The sequence below is a fragment of the Antechinus flavipes genome, chromosome 2 (assembly GCF_016432865.1).
Source record: "Antechinus flavipes isolate AdamAnt ecotype Samford, QLD, Australia chromosome 2, AdamAnt_v2, whole genome shotgun sequence".
NCBI lineage: Eukaryota > Metazoa > Chordata > Mammalia > Dasyuromorphia > Dasyuridae > Antechinus > Antechinus flavipes.
In genome coordinates, this window is record NC_067399.1 from 156,694,470 (window position 1) to 156,717,240 (window position 22,771).

A 22,771-nucleotide genomic window follows, 5' to 3' on the forward strand; every position below is an offset into this window, starting at 1 on the left:
GTCTTTTAATTTCTCTGAGACTTGGTTTATTCTTCTGTAAAAAAAGAAAGATCATAATAGTTAACGCTATCAACATCAGTTATGAGGCAAAGAGCTCTGTAAAACTTTAAAAGTTGCATAAATTATTATAATAATGTGTTAATAAGACATAGAAGTATCAAAATTATCAGAGTTTATTCTTGCCTGTAAAATAGGGATAATAGCATCTGCCTCTTGGGATTGATGGGAGGATAAAATAACACAGTATCTGCCAAGTGCTTTGTGAACTTTAAAAATGCTTTATAGATGGTATTATTACCACTATTATTGTCAACACTTTATTTATTCATAAGATCAATAACTTTGCTGAAGGACTGAAGTTTTTATTAATATGCCTTGGTGGCACATTATTATTAGCTAGTAGTCATCAGAAGATCAAATGAGATATTTGCAAAGCATTTAGCACAGTGCCTGGCACATTTTTTCCCCCAGCTATTATTATTAGCTACAATAACAAAAGGCTATATTCACTGTAATATTTGAACGTCCTATTTGCAAAGTAGCATTGTGTAATCTAAAGAACTTTGTAGAATTAAAGAATATAGGTTTGGGATTTCTATTCAGTTTATGTATGATCTTGGGCAAATTATTTATCCTTTTCAAGACCTCTGTTTCCTAATCTGAAGTTAAGGGGTTTGGATTAGGTGATCTCTAAGAATCTTTCCAAGTCCTGTAACATGTAAACATGTAATATGTAAACATGTAAAACAGTTCAAAGCCTAGGAGGCCTAAATATTGTATAAGGGCAGAAATGTAGCCCAGATATGCAGAGGAAAATGACCTTTTTTGCTTCCTTTGGCTTCTGTTTTGGCACAGATTCATTTGCTAGCCAAGCTGGAGAGAAAAAAAATTAGTAATTTCTACTTCTAAGTCAGATGGTTGTCTGGGTTAAAGAATTCTGATTCAGGCCCAGACACAGACACAAGCCAAAATAAAAGACAGCTTAAGAACACTTTGCTGGCTTCCCCACCCCATTCATACCTGAGTCAGTCTTAGCTGACTATAGTGACTCTTAGTTTCTGCTATGACAAAGAGTCATCAAATTGTCCCAGTCATACACTCAACAGAGCAACACTGTGCTCTGTAACAACAGAATAACAATGTACTTACTGGAGCAATGTCCAATGTAGATATTGCCTCCCAGCGATCAGGAAAATACCAAGAATGTTACTTGACAGAGACTATATACCATATGAGATCAGTAGGGAGCAGGTTTAGGGGAAGCAGTACAATGATATTACCAGAAGATATTGGAGGATCTCCATCAAATAGAAAAGACAAAAACAAAATAGTCCCTTTCTTCAATCAGCTTTCATTTTATTGGGGGAATATAGCATGTATTCACAAAAGTTAATACAAAGTATTTTCAGGGTTGAGAACACTCATCTCTAGGAGGAGTAGGAAAAGCTTCTAGTAGGAGGCAGCACTTGAACTGATACTTCAAGAAGCTGAGGTGAGGAGGCACAGCATCCTAGGGAGAGGATAAGTTGTACAAAGGCCCAGGGAGGAGAGGTCCATCGTGTGGTTGTGAATGGAGTAAAGGAATAATATCAAGAGTTTTAGTGAGAGTTTTACTAGTGAGTGAGATGATGGTGGAAGTTAAAAAAATGAGATTAATTCCAAATTCAGTTACCATAGGATCAAAAGGGCAGATAACTAAGAACTGGCTATTCCCTATTTTGTTCTTGCTCTCTTTCTTTCCATAAATCATCAACATCTGCTGATTGTGAAAATCCTCTTTCCTCAGATAATCTTGAATTCCTTTGTCTCTTATCATCAGTTATATCTTGCCAGGCCTCCCCTTGTCAAACTTCTGACTTCTCCAGTCCTATTCCTATTGCTGAACAAAATCACCTGGCCATTTTGACTGGGTTATAACAATGATAAGGATGATATTGATGTGATATTAAATGAGCTCATGAGTTTCTATGGAATCAATTATCATCTGTATTTAAGTGACTGAAATACACACACACATGTGAGTCACTTAAATGTAGATGATATAGAAATTCATGAGCTCATTTCATATCATATCAAAATCAATCTCTTGAATTTAGGTGTTGTATCACTAACTACTGAACATTTCCAGGCATGAGGGGATAAAGACCTGTACCAGTATGAAAGGGGAGGAAGCATATTTGAGGTATACAGCAACAGACTTGGTACAGAGGGATGAGAGATAGTGAGGAATTCAAGACACCTAAGAGAATGATGGTGTCCTTGACAGGGAAGTTTGGAATAAGTTTTGTACCTGTTGAGTTTTAAATGTCTATAGGACATCTAGTTTGAGAAGTCGAATACCCACTTTGTAAAGTGAGACTGGAGATCAGCAGAGAAACCAGTACATAAGACAGTAGAGAAGAGTAGGAATGATTGAGGAGGCAATTTGCCAAAGGAGAAGTGATTGAATGTTTGTTTTCTTTGACCATATCCACTGAGAAATAGTTCTTGGTTATATATTTGTAAGAAATCCCTATGACTCAAAGATGTTTTCTCTTTTTATCCATAGATTTGTGTAAAAAGCTTTTCAATTTCACATCATGATTTATTTTATCTTTTGTTATTGCTGCTATCCTTTACTTGGTCAACAATTATCTTCTTAGTTATGGATGTAAAAGGCACCTGATCTGATTCTTTTAAAATTCTTTTTAATGGTGTAAGCTGTTATATTCAGGTCTTGTATGCATCCTGAGCTTATTGTGAAAGTATATGGTTAATATTTGGTTTTTTTGTGCATACCCTTTGATTGAGCAGTATCATTACTGGATTTGTATCCCAAAGAATTCATAAAAGAGGGAAAAAGTCTCGCATGAGCAAAAATGTAGCAGCTCTTTTTGTTGTGACAGGGAACTGGAAATTGAATGGATATTCATCAATTGGGGAATGGTTAAATAAGTTATATAATTGTTCTATAAGAAATGATGAGCTTTTCTGATTTCAGAAAAGCCTGGAAAGACTTTATATGAACTGATAATGAGTGAGTTGAGCAGAACCAAGAAAACAGTGTACACAATAACAACATATTTTTTTGTGATGATTAACTATGATAGATTTGGCTCTTCTCAATAATACAGTGATTAAAGACAATTCCAATAGGCTTGGAATAGAAAATGCTATCCACAACTAGAGAGAAAATGATGGAGACTGAATATTGATTGAAGTATATAGCATTTTCACTTTAAAAAAAATTGTTTTCTCTCTTTTTTTTGTCCCTTTTGGTCTGATTTTTCTTGTATAACATGACAAACATGGAAATATGTTTTTTTATTTTTTTATAATAACTTTTTATTGATAGAACTCATGCCAGGGTAATTTTTTTTTACAGCATTATCCCTTGCATTCACTTCTGTTCCGATTTTTCCCCTCCCTCCCTCCACCCCCTCCCCTAGATGGCAAGCAGTCCTTTATATGTTGAATAGGTTACAGTATATCCTGGATACAATATATGTGTGCAGAACCAAACAGTTTTCTTGTTGTATAGGGAGAATTGAATTCAGAAGGTATAAATAATCTGGGAAGAAAAACAAAAATGCACGCAGTTTATATTCATTTCCCAGTGTTCTTTCTTTGGGTGTAGCTGCTTCTGCCCATCTTTGATCAACTGAAACTGAATTAGCTCTCTTTATCGAAGAGATCCACTTCCATCAGAATACATCCTCAAACAGTATCATTGTTGAGGTATATAATAATCTCCTGGTTCTGCTCATTTCACTTAGCATCAGTTCATGTAAGTCTCGCCAGTCCTCTCTATATTCATCCTGCTGGTCATTCCTTACAGAACAATAATATTCCATAACATTCATTTACCACAATTTACTCAACCATTCTCCAATTGATGGGCATCCATTCATTTTCCAGCTTCTAGCCACTACAAACAGGGCTGCCACAAACATTTTGGCACATACAGGTCCCTTTCCCTTCTTTAGTATCTCTTTGGGATATAAGCCCAGTAGAAATACTGCTGGATCAAAGGGCATGCACAGTTTGATAACTTTTTGAACATAATTCCAAATTGCTCTCCAGAATGGCTGGATATGTTCACAATTCCACCAACAATGTATCAGTGTCCCTGTTTTCCCACATCCCCTCCAACATTCCACATTATCTTTCCCTGTCACTCTAGCCAATCTGACAGGTGTGTAGTGGTATCTCAGAGTTGTCTTAATTTGCATTTCTCTGATTAATAATGATTTGGAGCATATTTTCATATGTCTATAAGTAGTTTCAATTTCTTCGTCTGAGAATTGTCTGTTCATATCCTTTGGCCATTTATCAATTGGAGAATGGTTTGATTTCTTATAAATTAGAGTCAATTCTCTATGTATTTTGGAAATGAGGCCTTTATCAGAACCTTTGTAAAAATGTTTTCCCAGTTTAGGAAATATGTTTTAAAAAAATTGATTCTGTCTATCAAATGGCTTTTAAGTTTCCCCAACAGTTCTCATCAAATAAGTTCTTCTCCTAAAAGTTTATGCCCTCAGGTTTATTAAATACACACTGGGTTCCTGAGTTTGTTTTTGATTCTTCATTATATAGTTTGTTCCAGTGATCTACTTTTCTATTTCTAATAAAGATCAAATAGTTTGGATGATTACTGCAAAATAATGAAGCCTGAAAATACTATTTCCTTTTCATCTTTACTTTTTTCCCTTTTGTTTCCCTTCATATTTTAGATTTTATGATTTCTGTCTAGCTCTGAAAAGTATCTGGCGGCAACTGGGGGGCTCAGTGAATACAGTGCTAGGCCACTGCATGGCCTGACCCCTTGACAAGTCATTTCACTACAGTTACTTTAATCCACTGATGAAGGAAATAACAAACCACTACAGTATCTTTGCAAAGAAAACCCCATGGACATTATGATCCACAGGGTCATGAAGAGTAGAATAAGACTCAACAACAAAAATAAGAACTATCTCCTTGGCAATTTAATAACTCAATCTCTCTGTGTATCTCTTTGCCTCTCTCTCTCTCCACAAGAAGATACAAAATTTAGGTAATATTTCTATTACATATGTAATTTTGTATAATTTTTATATCGATATAAATCAACCATGAGCAATGAATATCCTTGTCAAGTCATTATTTCTTTTTTTATGCTATCAACAGTTATTCTGAATGGAATTTCTCTTTGTATCTCTTGCTGTTGGATTTTGTTGGAGATGTATAAAAATGCTGAGGATTTATGGGGATTTATTTTGTATCCAGCTACTTTGCTAAAATTATGAATTATTTCTAATAGCTTTTTAGTAGAATCTCTGGGGTTCTCTAGGTATACCATCATATTATCTACAAAGAGTGATAGTTTGGTTTCCTCATTGCCTACTCTAATTCCTTTAATATCTTTCTCGACTCTTATTGCAGAGACTAGTGTTTCTAATATGATATTGAATAATAATGGTGATAGTGGGCAACCTCGCTTCACTCCAGCTCTTACTAGGAAAGGTTCCAATTTTTCCCCATTGCATGTGATGCTTACTGATGGTTTTAAATATATCTCCTGACTATTTTAAGGAAAAGTCCATTTATTCCTATGCTCTCAAGTGTTTTTATTAGGAATGGATGTTGGATTTTATCAAATGCTTTTTCTGCATCTATTGAGATGGTCATATGGTTTTTGTTTGTTTGGTTATTGATATAGTCAATTTTGCTAATAGTTTTCCTAATATTGAACCAGCCCTGCATTCCTGGTATAAATCCTACTTTGTCATAGTGTATTATCCTGGGGATGATTTTCTGTAATCTTTTTGCTAATATTTTATTTAAGATTTTAGCATCAATATTCATTAGGGAGATTGGTCTATAATTTTCTTTCTCTGTTTTCAGCCTACCTGGTTTAGGTATCAGTACCATGTCTCTGTCATAAAAGGAGTTTGGTAGGACTCCTTCAATCCCTATTTTTTCCAATAGTTTATTTAGCATTGGAGTTAATTGTTCTTTAAATGTTTGATAGAATTCACATGTAAATCCATCTGGTCCTGGGGATTTTTTCTTAGGGAGTTGATTGATAGTTTGTTCTATTTCTTTTTCTGAGATGGGACTATTTACTTCTTCCTCTGTTAGTTTGGGCAAGCTATATTTTTGGAGGTATTCTTCTATTTCATTTAAGTTGTCGAATTTATTGGCATAAAGTTGGGCAAAATAACTCCTAATTATTGCTCTAATTTCCTCTTCATTAGTGGCAAGTTCTCCCTTTTCATTTTTAAGACTAACAATTTGATTTTCCTCTTTCCTTTTTTTAATCAGATTTACTAAGGGTTTGTCTATTTTGTTGGTGTTTTCATAGAACCCACTCTTAGTTTTATTAATTAATTCAATAGTTTTTTTACTTTCAATTTTATTGATCTCTCCTTTTATTTTTAGAATTTCAAGTTTAGTGTTTGACTGGGGGTTTTTAATTTGTTTCTTTTCTAGCATTTTTAGTTGGAAGCCCAATTCATTGATCTTCTCTTTCTCTATTTTATACAAATAGGCCTCTAGAGATATGAAATTTCCCCTTATTACTGCTTTGGCTGCATCCCATACATTTTGGCATGATGTCTCATTATTATCATTTTCTTGGGTGAAGTTATTAATTATGTCTATGATTTGCTGTTTCACCCAATCATTCTTTAGTATGAGATTATTTAGTTTCCAATTATTTTTTGGTCTACTTTCCCCTAGCTTTTTATTGAATGTAATTTTCATTGCATCGTGGTCTGAAAAGGATGCATTTACTATTTCTGCCTTACTGCATTTGAGTTTGAGGTTTTTATGTCCTAATATATGGTCAATTTTTGTATAGGTTCCATGAACTACTGAAAAGAAAGTGTACTCCTTTCTGTCTCCGTTACATTTTCTCCAGAGATCTATCATATCTAATTTTTCTAGTATTCTATTTACCTCTTTGACTTCTTTCTTATTTATTTTGTGGTTTGATTTATCTAATTCTGAGAGTGCAAGGTTGAGATCTCCCACTATTATAGTTTTGCTGTCTACTTCTTTTTGTAGCTCTCTTAATTTCTCTTTTAAGAATTTAGATGCTACACCACTTGGTGCATATGTGTTTAATACTGATATTGCTTCATTATCCAAGCTAAGGTCATTATTTCTTTAGAGGATCTGGTAATTGTCTTTATGTTTTCCCTGTGCTTTGGTGGGTTGACTCTCTAATATTTTATGAGTAGCACTCCCTCTGGGGTATTCCCCCAATTTACATTCATATTCACTGGTAGAATCCTCAGAAAGCAGCTGCTAATTTTGGGTTCAGGGGTATCCCAATCTCAAACCTGCATTTTCCATTTATGTGTTATCCATAGAAATTAGTAGATAAAATTATCTCTTAGGATAACATTTTCCAAGTGTGCAAAATAAAAACAGTAACTACAAAACATTAATTCTTTACACCCTCCCCCAATACTGCATAAATCTATGGAATACTCTTCCTCTAATACAGCATACATGGGAAGAATAGGCACCAAATATAAATGTAGTGAGGCATTTAAGTAAGGAACTTCTGGCCAAGACAACTAACAACTCCTGGCATTGTTTGACCTTCAAATAGCTTCTTTCATTATGTGCAGGCCTCTTTGTGGCCACACTATTGATGGCCTGGGTGAGTTCTCTTGCTTGCATTTATTCTGGATCTCCTCATTACTATAGAGGTTTGCTCCTGGAAACTGCTCCCAGTGATTGATACCCTGTGCCCTTGCCTGTCTGGAGTATGATTCTGATCCTTCAACTATGCCATGAATTACCTTGAACTGACTTTCTAATTGGTGAAGGGGAAATCTCTTTTTCTAAGAGTAACTTTGCTGCTGAAGGCCATAGCTGATCAAGGTGGAGGTAGGGTAGGTGAAAAAGCAGGAAGAAATTCTTTCAGGGATTTTTCAGAGACATGCAAAGATGGCTACCTCTTAACTCCTTGTCAATAGGGTGACATTTTATCATCATACTAATTGATCATACCAATTTATGATCATACCAATTGAATTAGGAGGTGCAAAAGCAAAATCCCCCTACCCTATAGATTCTTCCAAGTTAAATATTTGTTAAGAAAATTAACCTGGATGGCTTGTTGGCAAAGTCATAGAATTATAGAACTAGAGTTGAAGGGGAGCTCAGTTGACATCTAATCCAAATCCTTCATTTTGAGAGATGAGTAAATTGAGGCTCAAGGAAGTTGTGACTTGCCCAAAGTCATTATTAATTATCTTGGTGTTTGCAAAGGTTTGGTCCAACCCAAAACAATAAAGAAAAAAGAAAAGTAGGTAAAGATTGGTCTCAACAAAAATGGAGAATATGAAGCCAAATTCCTTTGTGTTGGTGGCTGCTTAAGAACAGAGATCAGTTTGGGTAGGAAGAGGAAGAATGGAAGTGTGGGAATTATGGTTCTCACATTCCCTTTCTTCTACATATGTTTTTATAATTATTTTGATTGGGATTTGTAAATGTTGATTATTTCTGTGGGTTGAGTTGGTATGTTGCTATTAAAGATATTTTCTCAATTAGTTTCCTTGTTGCTTTGTTGAGGTTTTCCAAATGAATCAAGTCATCAACAAATAGGTATCCTTAGAAATCTGCAAAGTCTCTGTTATTTTCAGGGTCTCCAATCTTCCTGATACCAATGTTAAAACCAAACCTAAGATTGGAGCAGTTCTCTCTACCATTTCTCTAATTCTCAATTGGTTTTTTAACTATCTCAAATTTAAAGATTATTATCTTTGTGACACTGGATATGTCACTTGAACTCTTTGAGCATGAACAAATCCCCATATTTATAAATAGGAAAAACAATAGCAAAGCTGTCTTTCTGTTTGAGAGGCTGTTGTGAAAATCAAATGAGACATTGCATGAGAATGTACTTTTTAAAATTATAAAATGCCAAATCAAGAGTGATGTTTACAAGAGTGATAATTACAACATATCTGCACATTATTCAATATTATATTTTAATGTATAGTATTATATAGCTTCTCTCCATGAGTGAAAATGTTTTCTGTATTTAAATTTGAATATTATTTATAAAACCATAATGCATATTTTTAATTTTGTGAATTTGTCTCAAAAGATGATGGTATCTCTGTCTTTGTTGGCCTATGGCAGAGTAGGCTCAAAATGGTTTGTCCCATCCTCAATCCTCTAACCATGCTTATGAAAAAAGCTGGGGTATCTAGAATAGCAGAGATGGCTAACACTGTCCCTTCCTCACTCCTATTTCTTCTGCTTCCTCTATGAAGAAGAAATCCCTAGTTTTCTTATTTCTTTATTGTCTTTGGAATGGATCAAGCCTTTGCAAGCACCAGGAAAATTAATAATGACTTTGGGCAAGTCACAACTTTTCTGAGCCTCAATTTACTCATCTCTTTCTATTGAGGCTGGCTACTATATCCTGAAGAGTTATTACTTTGTTTTGAATGTATAATCCAAAGCAGTGAAGGATTAAGAGACTTCAGTGTTCCCAATCATTGGATAATTACAAATGATCATACCATTGTTAGTGAAGGAGTTCTATAAAAAATAAGTTTTACAATGACAGAGGTATTAAAAAGTCTCCTTTCTTTTTCTTTTTCTTTTTAATAACTTTTTATTGACAGAACCCATGCCAGAATAATTTTTACAACATTATCCCTTGCACTCACTTCTGTTCTGATTTTTCCCCTCCCTCCCTCCACCCCCTCCCCCAGATGGCAAACAGTCCTATACATGTTAAATAGGTTATAGTATATCCTAGATACAATATATGTGTGCAGAACCAAACAGTTCTGTTGTTGCACTTGTTGGGAGAATTGGATTCAGAAGGTATAAATAATCCGGGAAGAAAAACAAAAATGCAAGCAGTTTATATTCATTTCCCAGTGTTCTTTCTTTGGGTATAGCTGCTTCTGTCCATCCTTGATAAATTGAAACTGAATTAGATCTCTTTATCGAAGAGATCCACTTCTATCAGAATACATCCTCATACAGTATCGCTGTTGAGGTATATAATGATCTCCTGGTTCTGCTCATTTCAATTAGCATCAGTTCATGTAAGTCTCGCCAATCCTCTCTGTATTCATCCTGCTCATCATTTCTTACAGAACAATAATATTCCATAACGTTAATATACCACAATTTACTCAACCATTCTCCAATTGATGGGCATCCATTCATTTTCCAGTTTCTAGCCACTACAAACAGGGCTGCCACAAACATTTTGGCACATACAGGTCGCTTTCCCTTCTTTAGTATCTCTTTGGAGTATGAGCCCAGTAGAAACACTGCTGGATCAAAGGGTATGCACAGTTTGATAACTTAAAAGTGTCCTTTCATAACCACTTATTATCAGAACTTGATTGTTTCCTCCACAAATAAACAAGAAATTTCTTCTCTTGGCACTGGACATTTTCACTGGTTGTCCTCTGTGTCTCAAACACTCTTCCCTCTTTCATTTTGCCCAATGACTTCTCTGGCTACCTTTAAGTCTCAACTAAAATCTCATCTTTTAAAGGAAGACCATTCCAAACCCTTTTAATTTTAGTGCTTTCCCTCCATTAATATTTATACTGAATATAGCTTGCTTTATATATATTTATTTGAGCACTATCTCTCTCACTAGATCGTATACTTCTTGAGGGCAGGGACTAGTTTTTGCCTATTTTTTATATTCCTAGTGTTTAGCACAGGGTAGGATCTTGATAAGTATTTGTAATTAATTATTAATTGACTTAATGAAATTTTAAAACAAAGCATAGAGCTAGAAGAAACTTGGAAAGGTCACAGAGTAAATCCGTCAGATTCTATACAAGACCACCTTTAAGTCATCTAAGAAGATAATACAGAGCTAAGTTTGGGAAAATGCATAATAGGATATTCTAATCTTCTAATATACTTTCCCTTTCTCTCTCCCACTTCACTCCTTCTAAGTACAAACACATTTTCCAAATAGAAATTCAATTTAGTTTAGAGAACTTAAGAAATGAACCTATATTTATTTCATGGATCCTAAGATGGTGATTATTTCAAAACCTATATAATTTCATGTTTTCACACCTGAAGAGAGAATTTAAAAGGATATATTGCTTTTGAATACCAAACATGTAAAACAGAGTTTCAGCCACACACAAAGCACATTCCAATTTGAAACTTGATATTTTTATTTAAAATCTTTTCAGTTCCAAGCAGGTGATGTTTGTTAGTCATAGAAGTCATCAAAATCATCAATAGAAGTATTGTGGTTTCTAGGACGTAAAGCAGCTTCAATTTCAGAGTTGCTATCATCAGATTCTCCCCAAAAAGCTAAGACAGAAAAACAGATAACTACTCAACAACACTTTATCTTGGTCTATAGAATAGGTGATTATCAAATATAGCACAGCGGCACAAACAACAATACTTCCACTCTTAAACACATATTCCCAGAAATCTCACTGCATTTTACACTGGTGAAATTCAAAAGGGCAAAAAAAATTAGTTTGTTTTGTTTTGTGGTTTGTTTATTGTTATTGTTATTTTTACAGTAATGGAAATGGGAGATCCTATATTTTTATATACCTATCTGTATTATTTTTTTCCTTTAGAATATGAGCCATTTGAAGCTAAGATTGCTTTTCACTTTGTTATTGCGTCTCTAACATCTTGCAAAGTGCCTGGCCCAAAGCAGATATTTAATAATAAATATTTGTTGAAATGAATTTAAACTAAAATGGCTTTGTAAATTCTCTTTGGTATGAGTTAAAGATCATAGACCTTTTGAGTTGTGTGAAAATGAAAACACCCTTTAAACTCTCCAATACAGAATATTCACACCTCACTGCTTATTTCTTCCATTTTTCCTGCTTTTTGGTGAATTTATTAGTACTAATCACGTTAAGGTAATAGAAAGCAGGTAAATTCTCTCAGGGGAACATTTATTCTAATCTTTGTTTAGCTATTTCTAAACTATTTCCTAATTCTTACTAAATTAATTCCATGCCACATTTGCTTATTTAAATGGCATTAGATCACACATCTTCTAAAGCCAAGTCCAACTTACTGGTCTATGGCAGATTTTTACCAGTCTGCAAAACTTTTGTTACTTCTTTCTCAACTTTCAAAAATTAAAAAAAGAAAAACAAATCTTTCTACTATATTTTACTTCTTGCTCTTTCTTTTCCTATTTATTTGGTTCTCAACCTCTGAGCCTTAAGAGATTGTATCTGAAATTATTAACTGAAAATTTACCTAATTTTAATAGTATACAGTACAGTTTAGATTGGAAAACACTGAGAGAAGTAGACATACATAAACCATATAAACTTTTGTCACCCAGAATTTCTGAAACCATGGTTAAATTACAAAAGATTTATTTTTCTTAAACAAAGTCATAATACACTTCATCTCTAACTAGAAATCTGGTTAATATTTAACTTACATACAGTATGTATACACACACACACACACACACACACACACACATATTTTTTTGCTTACCTTTTGACTTTAAATTGGTTGTCATTTTCCTTTTACTTTCATCCCTATAAACAAAGCATTATTATAAGTATTGAATAAATGACATTCAAAAATGTAGAGATTAATATGTTCATAAAAGAGAAGTTAGGTTAGTATCGAAGGCTTTTCTCCATGAGAAACCAAATCAGTACTATTCATTGATCAGCACATACATTTTAAACCTGTAGATCTTGTTGCAAGAAGAAAAAGAAAACTTACACATTTCCTCTTTAGTTAATAAGTCATCTGATGGGTCTGATACCTTTGTAATAGGCTCCCAAAGTATACTGCATGTTTCCAAAGTAAAAACCTGTCTTCAGAGTCTTTCATCTACTTGATGGATTTTCATGCTTGTGTAAAATGACTTTTCTCAGATCTAGAGTATTGCAGATTCTTTTGAATCTAGAGTATCATAGATCCTTTAGAATCTGTCAAACAAGTTGTAATCATTTTGATCATTTGTGTGCTGAATGTGTATTGTGTGGCTGCTATGAAATAAGAACACAAGGGCAGTGATGTGGGAGAATTAATTGTCACATTTACAATCCTGTGATAAGTAGAAAAATACAAAACTTCATATCAATTTGGTTGTGAAGATGAAGCATGAAATATATGATATAATCATTCCAGTTACTGAAATAAAAAAGAAGAGAATATACAAGTTGGAAATGCTCATCATATTCAACATAGGACTGAATTTAACAAAAGATTTTCAAGATAAACCCATAAGTTTAGTTTAATTTTTAAAAAGCCTGATTGAAAACTAATGGAGAAAATTGATATTACTTTAGTAGAAGTTCCTACTTATCAAAATGGTTTATGTCTGTAATTCAATATAAAATCCTTTAGAGAATATACTTCATAATTTTACTTGTGTAAATGAATTTACTAAGGCACAGAATATTTACAAAGAAAATTCTAGATTTGTTTATTATCATTATTAGGAAGTTTTCTACTTTTGATAAATAAATCTCTATTTTATAAAGAACTGTTTATTTCTGTAAGACTAATCATAAATACTGGGGAAGTTGCAAATGAAGAGTTAAAATATGTGTTCTTTGACCTTTTGGTTACTCTACTTAGGTTTTTGCCAAATAATTTATTTACTGTTAGGTTTTTTTTTAACTGTTTCCTTAAAATATATTCTACTGCTTTGTAATCAGACTGAAATCAATAAAAGAAGATGCTCACTTCATAGAATCTTGGATTTATCTGTGCAAAGATGTTGCACAGCAAAGTAAGTTACAAAGCAACTTAAATATTTCTGGCAAAGAATTAACTATGAACTATCTTTTTCCCTTTGCTTAGATAAGTGTCAATTAAATTATTTTGGGAGATCCATTAGGCTCACTTCTCATGCCACTGTTTGTCAGAACTCACTTTAGGCCATTGCCTACATTTTCATTTTCCGTGATCAAGTAATGAGTCTTTTAATTCAGCCCTAAGGGAAACTCACTTGGAAGGCATGTGACCCATGGCTGCTACTCCAAGAGAAACATGAACATAGTGAACATCTGGGGTAGTGCTGACAGCTGACAATATAAACGATGCCAGTCATACAATAAGTACCACAAGTGGCAGGACAGAAATAACTTTTAAAATGAGAGCATGGCGACTCAATATAACAAGGGCAGATTATAGTAAAGGCCTGGTATTACTCAATAATTCATTCAATAAACATTTATTGAATGCCTACTCTGCAAGGAGACTTAGTCCAGGTTCTTGGGGATTGAGAGAGATAGAAGCTGCCCTTCAGAGGCTTCCCATCTAATTAGTTACAGAAAATTGTGCTTAACAACAGACAAAATGTAAGGAAGGATGTTATAAATGCAATGTTAGCAGAACAAATAACAATTGCTAGAGAAGTTCAGAGGAGGGAGAGAAGAGTTTTGCTTGGGTGACTGAGTGAAGACTCATGGAGAAGCCTTTTATCTGGTCTTTGGAAGGACATGAAATTTCTAAAGATAAAAATGGAGTAAATCCAGGTGGAGGGATTAGTATGAATGCTGTAAATACTGTAAAATACCATAAAGCTAAAAACAAAAACCAAAGTAAACAAAAAATAACCATTAGGCTAAATGATTCTGTAGTGGGCCAGCAAAGAGGCCTGGTTCTCAATCGGAGGACCTGAGTTCAAATTCTGTTTCTGACACTTCCTATCTCTGTGGTCTTAGGTCAGTCTTTCTCTGTGAATTCTCATCTGTGAAATGAAGTGGGAAATCTATGACCCTATGATGCATTTGATGAGGAGGGTGGTTTCCTCCTAAAGATCATTCAATAGATCATAAAATGGACAGTGGCTAACCTCATTTTTATAAGAATTAGACCTATCCATTGCCAGGGTATGGCTAGTTGTAACTCAATTTATCTTTCCATTTGTCAATCAGATAAAATAAAACTCATCAGTGCCTTTTCATTGTCAGTCTTCACTAACATTTGTTGAATAAATGGATATTTTGTTTTTCATGATTCTATTTCAGAACATTTAATAAATAACTGCAGTGGCAGCACACTATAGTTTCTACTTAGAGCTATCTTGGCCAGCAAAATTAAAAAAAAATTTCTTAAACTGTCAAATAAGTCACATAAATGTATGTAAGAATTCCAGGGCTGAGCTAGAATGAACACAAATATTAAAATACTAATATTATCCAACCTAATGAGCACTGATATCCCCAATTACAATTTATATTCCTAGAATTAGATGACATTCCAGTGATTGTGCAAACATTCTAATACCAATTCACATTCACATGGCATATTGCAGTTTATAAAGTACTTTCTCATTTCACTGCCTGGTAGGGTTGAGTAGAATGCTTGGGTAAGCTAGGTTTTACTCCTGGTCACACAGATCACAGTGATAGAAATAAGCACATAAAACCTGACATTCTAGTGCTGTTTCTAGATCTTTCTATTTCTTTACCTTGTTTCCCATATCAGGGAAAGCAGATTTAAAATTCATGCTAGGATCAAAAAGATTTTTTAGCAAAATATTTTGAAATTAATCTGGAGGCTAATAGGATGATATTGCATAAAGTGACGACCAGGGCATGATGTGTTTGGTACATATATCAAGACAGACAGCAATGCTGGAATGCTTCTTTCTAAGTTTCGCAGACCTTGAAATTTTGCCTATGCAATCCTAGGAATTTAAAGATAAGAAGGAGGTGCCAGAGAAAAAGTGACCTCTTCCTGGAGTTTTGGTAACCTCTCAAACTCAGGGACAAAAAATGGAAAATAAGTTTGGACATACTGTCAGAAACCTCTGCAGCAACTCTCATTTTCCCTATGTTGTCCTATTACATTCCTGAGCCTATTCCATAAGTTCTTGTTTTCTGCCATCTACTTAATATGATATCCCCCAGTCTTCCTTCACTTCCTTCTCTATGTATTTTTCTACATTTCTTTCTCTTTATTTACTTCCTACACCAGGAACCATCCCATGTTTATAGTGACAATGATTGTAGGATTTTCCAGGACACTTCTAATTTAAAATATTCTTTCCCATTTGTCAATTAGGAAAAATAAAAATCATCAGCTTACATATCCCAACTCTTCAACTTTGTTAAAATGCACATTTAAGGTATATAATTAAATATATTTAATATATATATGTATATATGTATATATGTGTGTGTGTGTATATATATATGTATATATACATATATATATATACATATACATAGAGAGAGAGAGAGAGAGAGAGAGAGAGAGAGAGAAACTACAACACTGGGTCCCTTTAGCAAGCTATTCTTATCTGTATTTTTAGCTCTGTCAGCCTCTTATCTGTAGTGGGCCCTAAAGGGAACAAGAGTGTTCTCTCTCCACTTCAATTCCATATACACTCTGCATGACCTGCTATGTTTAGCTCGGTATCCTTGTCCTTCTTTCCCACTAGTTCTAAGTAAGAGGTTGGCTCAGGAGAAAAACAACTATGATTCTTAGAGAACCCACCTTCTTTTTGCAGTGCCCTCAGAATGCAGCTGATAATTGTGGCAAGCAGGTCCAAAGGAGTTCTGATGTTCCACAGGTCTTGGTACCTACTTCCACCCCCTCTTTTTCTCTGCCTGCTTGTTGGTCTTCCTCCCTCCCTTTTTCCTCTTATGTTATTTTGTTAATACTGCTAGAAACTGTTAGAAAGCATATAAAAATCATTTAACAAGATTTTACTTCAGCAATCAACTGAAGTTTTGCTTCAAGTGAAAGGTTTCACTTACTGCAGAAAAGTTTGAGGACTGCTTTATTGAGGGAATGGGGAAGCAATATAGCACCAGAAAGCTTTTTCTTTGAGTGATGGAAATTGCAACTTATTCAACCACTATAGAAAATTAAAAAAAAAAAAAAAAGAAAAAAAATTTGTAAAAGCATGTAGAATGAAAGAAAGAAGGTTTTTAGGTCAAGGAATGTGGTGACTGCACTATAAAATATGCCTAGAGTCAGACTGCCTAATCTTTTATGAAGCTTGAAAGCAATGTATCTATCTTGGAAAGCATTGTTGAAACATAATTATACAATAGCAATCCATGTTTCTTCCCTGAGCAAGTTTCACAGGTAACTATTTGACACTGAGATAACAGGTTCAAGATTACTTACATTTCTAGAATGAAAGTACAAATCTCTTCAAAATTAACCATTTTGGGCAATAACAAAATATAACACAACAACAAAACTCAAATCTAAAGGTAAATTATTAACATAATATTTAATATTTCATGTTTGATATGGTCATGATAAAATATATTGCCTTACTATTTATGCTGCTTTGGCGACTGAACAAAAGATTTTTCTCCTGGCCAATGAAAGACTAGATAAATGCAAAGTCTGTTATGATTCTAACTAAAAATGAATAGTTCAAGTTGATATGATACTCACAATATCAGTGATTGATAGTGGAATACAAGAAAATGGTGGAAACACCAAAGTGGTGGAAAATACCAAAGTATCAAGAGAAAAACTACCTCAATATAAGCCCAACATATAAGGAGATAAATCAATAAAAAAAAGATTCTGAAAATAAAAGAATGAGTAAAACCATAGATGTAAAAACAAGAGATATGTGATAGTTTTGGTAATCTGGTAAAGGGTTATAAGCAGAGAGTTAGTTGGGAGCACCATTCTTGGAGTCAGGAGAACCTGAGTTCAAATCTGATCTGAGACACTTAACACTTCCTAGCTATGTGACCCTGGGCAAGTCACTTAATCCCCACTTCACCCCCTAATAATCATTTTTAAAAATAAAGCAGAGAGTTGGGATGTTGGAGCTGATTAAAAATATGCTGCAGCCACTCTTGGGCCTAAGGTGGCCTAAAATCTTAGTTGTGATATTAAGGACTGGATGGAGGAAGATGAGGTATACCTGGAACTCTCCAATAATTATTTAAGCACTTACTATATGTCAGGCACTGTGAAAAGTGAACAGAACTAAGGCTATAAGATTTAGAAAGGAAAGAGAAAATTTGGGCTATCATGAAGGAAAAAATGATAAATTTCACAAGAGAGTAGATATATGAAGAGAATATCAGTAAAGGTCAAAAATTACTTTGCCTTTTTTCTTCAAAAGTCAGTGATGTGGTGATACTGATAAGTGAGAAGTAAAAATCTATGAATGGGGGTATTTGGACCCATTGCTTTTGTTTTATATAAGCTTTCTGAGTTTTATATAACTGATGATGGAATATCGAATTTGAGTTACTCTAAATCCAAACTAAACAGATCACTTTTCATAAAGTATCTTGGTATATAGGAGAAAAGTAAGAAAATAAGATCAAATTCCTAAGAGAATAATTCTCATGATGCACAATTTAGTGGGGAATCTCAAAGGAGCTGTTATAAATATGATCAGAAAGACAAAATAGGAAAATATTACATTTTAAAAAGTGGTAGCAAAAAGGGTACTTTAAGAAGTAAGTGAGAGACCTAATTTTCAGTTTCTTCATTTGTTAGATGGGGTTAATATTTTCATTACTTGGTCCACATATAATAAAAACACTTAGTTTGTGTCATCAAAAATTTGAAAAAAATATCAAGGAAAGACAAGTTATAATTTTATTTATTGCTTTCAAAATGAGGTTTCCTGTACCTTGGGATTTCAATGGAGTAGTGGCAGAAGCCATGAATAAAAGACCTGGCAGTGAATAAATTCATACAGTGGGGCATAATTGAAACTCTCCAAGAAACTGGAGGTGAAGGGGAGGAAAAATATTGGACAGAGTATGACCAATACAAATAACTAAGTTAGTAAGTTCTTACTGAGAACTTATGATACATTGAAAACAATAATCAATGTCAAGATACTAAATATGTATTCAGGGATATGGCCAACAATTTTAGTCACTGAACTTGTTTATGTATAAAAAATTGCTGCTGCCACAAAATAAGAAAGATATGGGAATAGGTTATACTAAACTGTCCATACCTAAATGCAATGTATTGGTATTTTGAGCTGTGGCTTCCTAATCTCTTTAAAGGAAAAATCATTTGAATGAATTCTAATATTTTTGCTAAAAAAAAAAAAAGAATCCCATTACTCCTATTGCATACCTTGTATGGAATAAAAATTGATGGAAAAATGTAATTTAATTTTTATGGAATAGAATCCATTCTATTAAATGCTACATGCTGATACATTAATATTCACTTTAAAAAACATACCATAAGGAACTTGATTTCTGATCATTACTGGATTAGTCAATATAGTTTCACAGATAATATGAGACATCAAAAAAACTTGTAATAGAATTTTGGTGTAATGAAAAGAAGAAAATATGTGGAAGATGGCAATTCCAGTTCTAGTCCCTATTCCAATTTAATAATTATATAATTTAATAACAATGCAAAAGAAACAAATTAGGCTAGTATTACATCTTAGGCAAAAATGGTTACCAAGGAAGTGGTATTTTATGAATACCTAAAACCATTACTACTTGTTGTAGTTTTAGCAGTAGTTCTGGATGCTATACCATTTTAAGGCTTGCAAAATGCTTTCTCCACAACAATCCTTTGTGTATAGATAATGAAAGCTTTATTATTCCATTTTATATGTGATGAAACTGAAACTTAGAGAGGTTGGCTGATTTGCCCATAAAATAAGGCTACTACTTTTATTTTATGCTAGGTTCATCATGATATAATATTTCTACCTACTAATAGGCAAAGTATGTGATCTCTCTGGTTATCTCACCTTGAAATGAGGATAATTATACCACATCTACCTATTAACATCAGGGAGGGGGAGCAAGGAAGAAAGAATGGACCCTTTGATTTTCTGAGGTCTCTTCCAGCTCTGTAAATCTTATATACATTATAAGAAGGGACTTTTTAATTATTATTCTTAATAATATTGTTCTGTAGAACGAAATAAAAATGATGTCAATTGCGTCTATAATGAATGAAATACTGTGAAGCCAAAAGAATAGGAAAAGGTGTTATAGTATCTCCTTTTTCCAATTTCTTTTCTTAGCTCTTGGATTTAGGGTGTGTGTATGTATGTGTGTGTGTGTGTGTGTGTGCGCATTATATACATATGCATATGTTTCATAAATAAGAAAGTATGGCAAATATTAGTTGAAAATTTCATACGCTCAGAGACCTTGTACATCATTATTTATCTCACAGAAGCTAGCACAGTCCTTTGTGTATATATAGCATCCATTCTGGGGCTAGCCTTTCAGCCTACACTCAACAGGATGGCAAATACCCCAAGTTCAGGGCTCTCTGTGAATCTACACTTCTAAAACTATGTTTCAGAAGCCCCTACTAATATTTTTGGCTGACAGTCATTCAACTATTGTAATTAAATTGAAGTAAAGGCATTAACTGAAATGGCGTAGTATAAAGAATAGTAGCAAACATTTTGCCTACAAACCTTTCAGTGTATTTTCTTTTAGATACACACAGTGTCAGTAGGAAGAGTGATTATATCCAGAGAATACTAGTTGAGAAAGTTCACATTTAGCCAAGGCAACTCAACCTCCAACATTGAAGGGTCCCAATGTTTTTCTTTTCTTGTAGTGTCTTTATGCTGCTCTTTTTGGGTATAGACTATCTACCTTCTGGACATGTCCCTGTCCTGAATCTACTCCTCTTCATAACTCATTACTCCAAACCTAGATTTTTTTGGGTCTCTTTTCTTCAGCTCCATCTATATGGTAAGAAAATAATCTTCTTCTCCACTCTATACTTTGGAAGATGCACAAAGGAAAAGCTCAAAAATGATCCCCTCTTAAAAATTAGGCTCTTCCTACAAAAAAGACTTTCTTCATGATTAGAGGGAGAATATATAGGACTGACTAGCTTGCCTTTCAGAGGCCTTTCTTCTAGTTCTTCAGTTATTTCATTTCTTCAAAATGAAGCAACTTTTTAATACTTCCACAAAGAACAGTGAAATGGAAACACTTCTTTACATGACCACTGCAATCTGTAAAAAGTCCATCAAGGGGTGAGCTACTCAAGTACCCTTTACAAGGTTAAAAAAATTTTTTTTAAATTTTAAGAGGCTCACCTTTGATATGATATAAATGCAGCCACCTAAGTCTCAATGGGAAAAAAACTTTTAACATCTCATTGTTGCCATTACCTGCTGTATTCTTTCTATAATTTCATCAAATGGGTTCAGGGAACTCAAGTGATCCTGACCTTGATCAGTAATACCCTCCCCCAGTCCCAGTATCCTATAAACCTTCAGTATGAGTCAATAAATATTTGCTAAATGTTGACTGAACAGAAGAATTTTTTTTTTGTTCAAAGTTGATCATTCCAGAATTGAACTTTTGCCCTTCATCTCATTAGATTAAAAATCAAATAATTGAGTTAGTTAGTAGAGTCAAAGGAATAGGATTCTTGCTGAGAAGAAATTCACCTTATGGGATGGCAACTTCAAAGATGATAGACATCATGGTGGGAAATGAAGTTCACTGTAGTGATAAGGATCAGAAATGTGAATTTTCTTCTTCAAGTTGGGAAAGTTACATTTGATAAGGGACGTTGAAATTTAAAATGTGCAACATGGTATGATGGAGTCTCACATCTAGAGTTTAAATCCAGGCTCTGCTATTTTTAAATAGCAGGATTTATCCTGTGTGGTTTCTGGTAAGCTGCTGAAGCACTCTATATTTCAGTTGCCTCATCTATAAAATTAAGTCATTGAACAAGATAACTTCTAAGGTCTTGTCTTTTCCTTCCTTCCTTCCTTCCTTCCTTCCTTCCTTCCTTCCTTCCTTCCTTCCTTCCTTCCTTCCTTCCTTCCTTCCTTCCTTCCTTCCTTCCTTCCTTCGTCCCTCCCTCCCTCTCTCTGTCTCTCTCTCTGTCTCTCTCTCTCTCTCTCTCTCTCTCTCTTTCTATCTACATATCTAAGATATAGATATATCTATATCTTTCAGTGGGTCACTGAAGAATCTAGCATTTCTTTCATTAGAATTATTTTCCATCCAGCTATTTTCCTAGATTCCATCTTCTCCAGAAAAATCATCATTCTACAAGATGAAATCAACTGGAAAACTCATAAGTCCTCAGCAAACCCCACCTCTAGTTACAGAGGTAGGAGATGGCCATTTGGGATCTCCTTATTTATCTTTCTCCATTTAAAAAGGCACTTTGAATTCTCCCCATCATTCCCATGTCCCACCTAGCTATTTTCCTGGACTTCATCATGTTCAGAAATCATTCTGCAAGATGAAATCAACTCAGAAATTCATACCTCCTTGGTTCATCCCCCTCTCCACAGCTTCTATAAGACAGATAATTTCTATCCCCCCAACCCTCCACTCTGGACTTTTCAATTTCTTTTAATGTATTGTCTCTCCCATTAGACTGTAAGTTGCTTACAGGCAAGAATAGTTCTATGCCTTTCTTTGTATCCCTAGCACTTAATAAAATGTCTAAAACATACGAGTTGCTAAATAAATGTTTATTAGCTCTAACTCTGACAGAATTCTTTTCCACAACTATTTCCACACCCTGTCTATAGCAGTGATTCCTTAATTACTTCCTCCACTAAATTTCATCAATCTTCTCTTACTGTCAAATGTAGCTTTCCTGAATTCACTCCATACTGCCAATCACTAAAATCAAAAGAGAGTATGTTCAGGAATTTAGATGGATAAGAAAAGGTTAAGAAAGTGGATAAAGACAGACGATGTCCTAACATCCTGTAAGCCTGTGCATAGGATATGGGGAGAAAGGAGGTAAGCTCTTGTGCCTGTGTTATCATACATCAAAACAAGACTTATACTAGATAGGACTTAGAATGATTCTTAATGTGGGATAACATGTCTTGCCATAAGCAAAA

At 34.1% G+C, this 22,771-nt stretch overlaps 1 protein-coding gene across 2 annotated transcripts in view; it reads right to left on the bottom strand.

The window, feature by feature from the left end:
• Positions 1-11,129: 11,129 nt before the first annotated feature.
• Positions 11,130-22,771, bottom strand: part of KIZ (kizuna centrosomal protein) — a 207,257-nt gene continuing 195,615 nt past the window's right edge. For both annotated transcript variants that reach the window (XM_051975851.1, XM_051975850.1), the window contains 2 exons: positions 12,469-12,512; positions 11,130-11,295 (listed from right to left, as the gene is read on the bottom strand). In XM_051975851.1, coding sequence (XP_051831811.1) covers positions 11,192-11,295; positions 12,469-12,512 — 148 coding nt within the window. In that variant the 3' untranslated portion in view covers positions 11,130-11,191. The remainder of the gene's footprint in view (positions 11,296-12,468; positions 12,513-22,771) is intronic.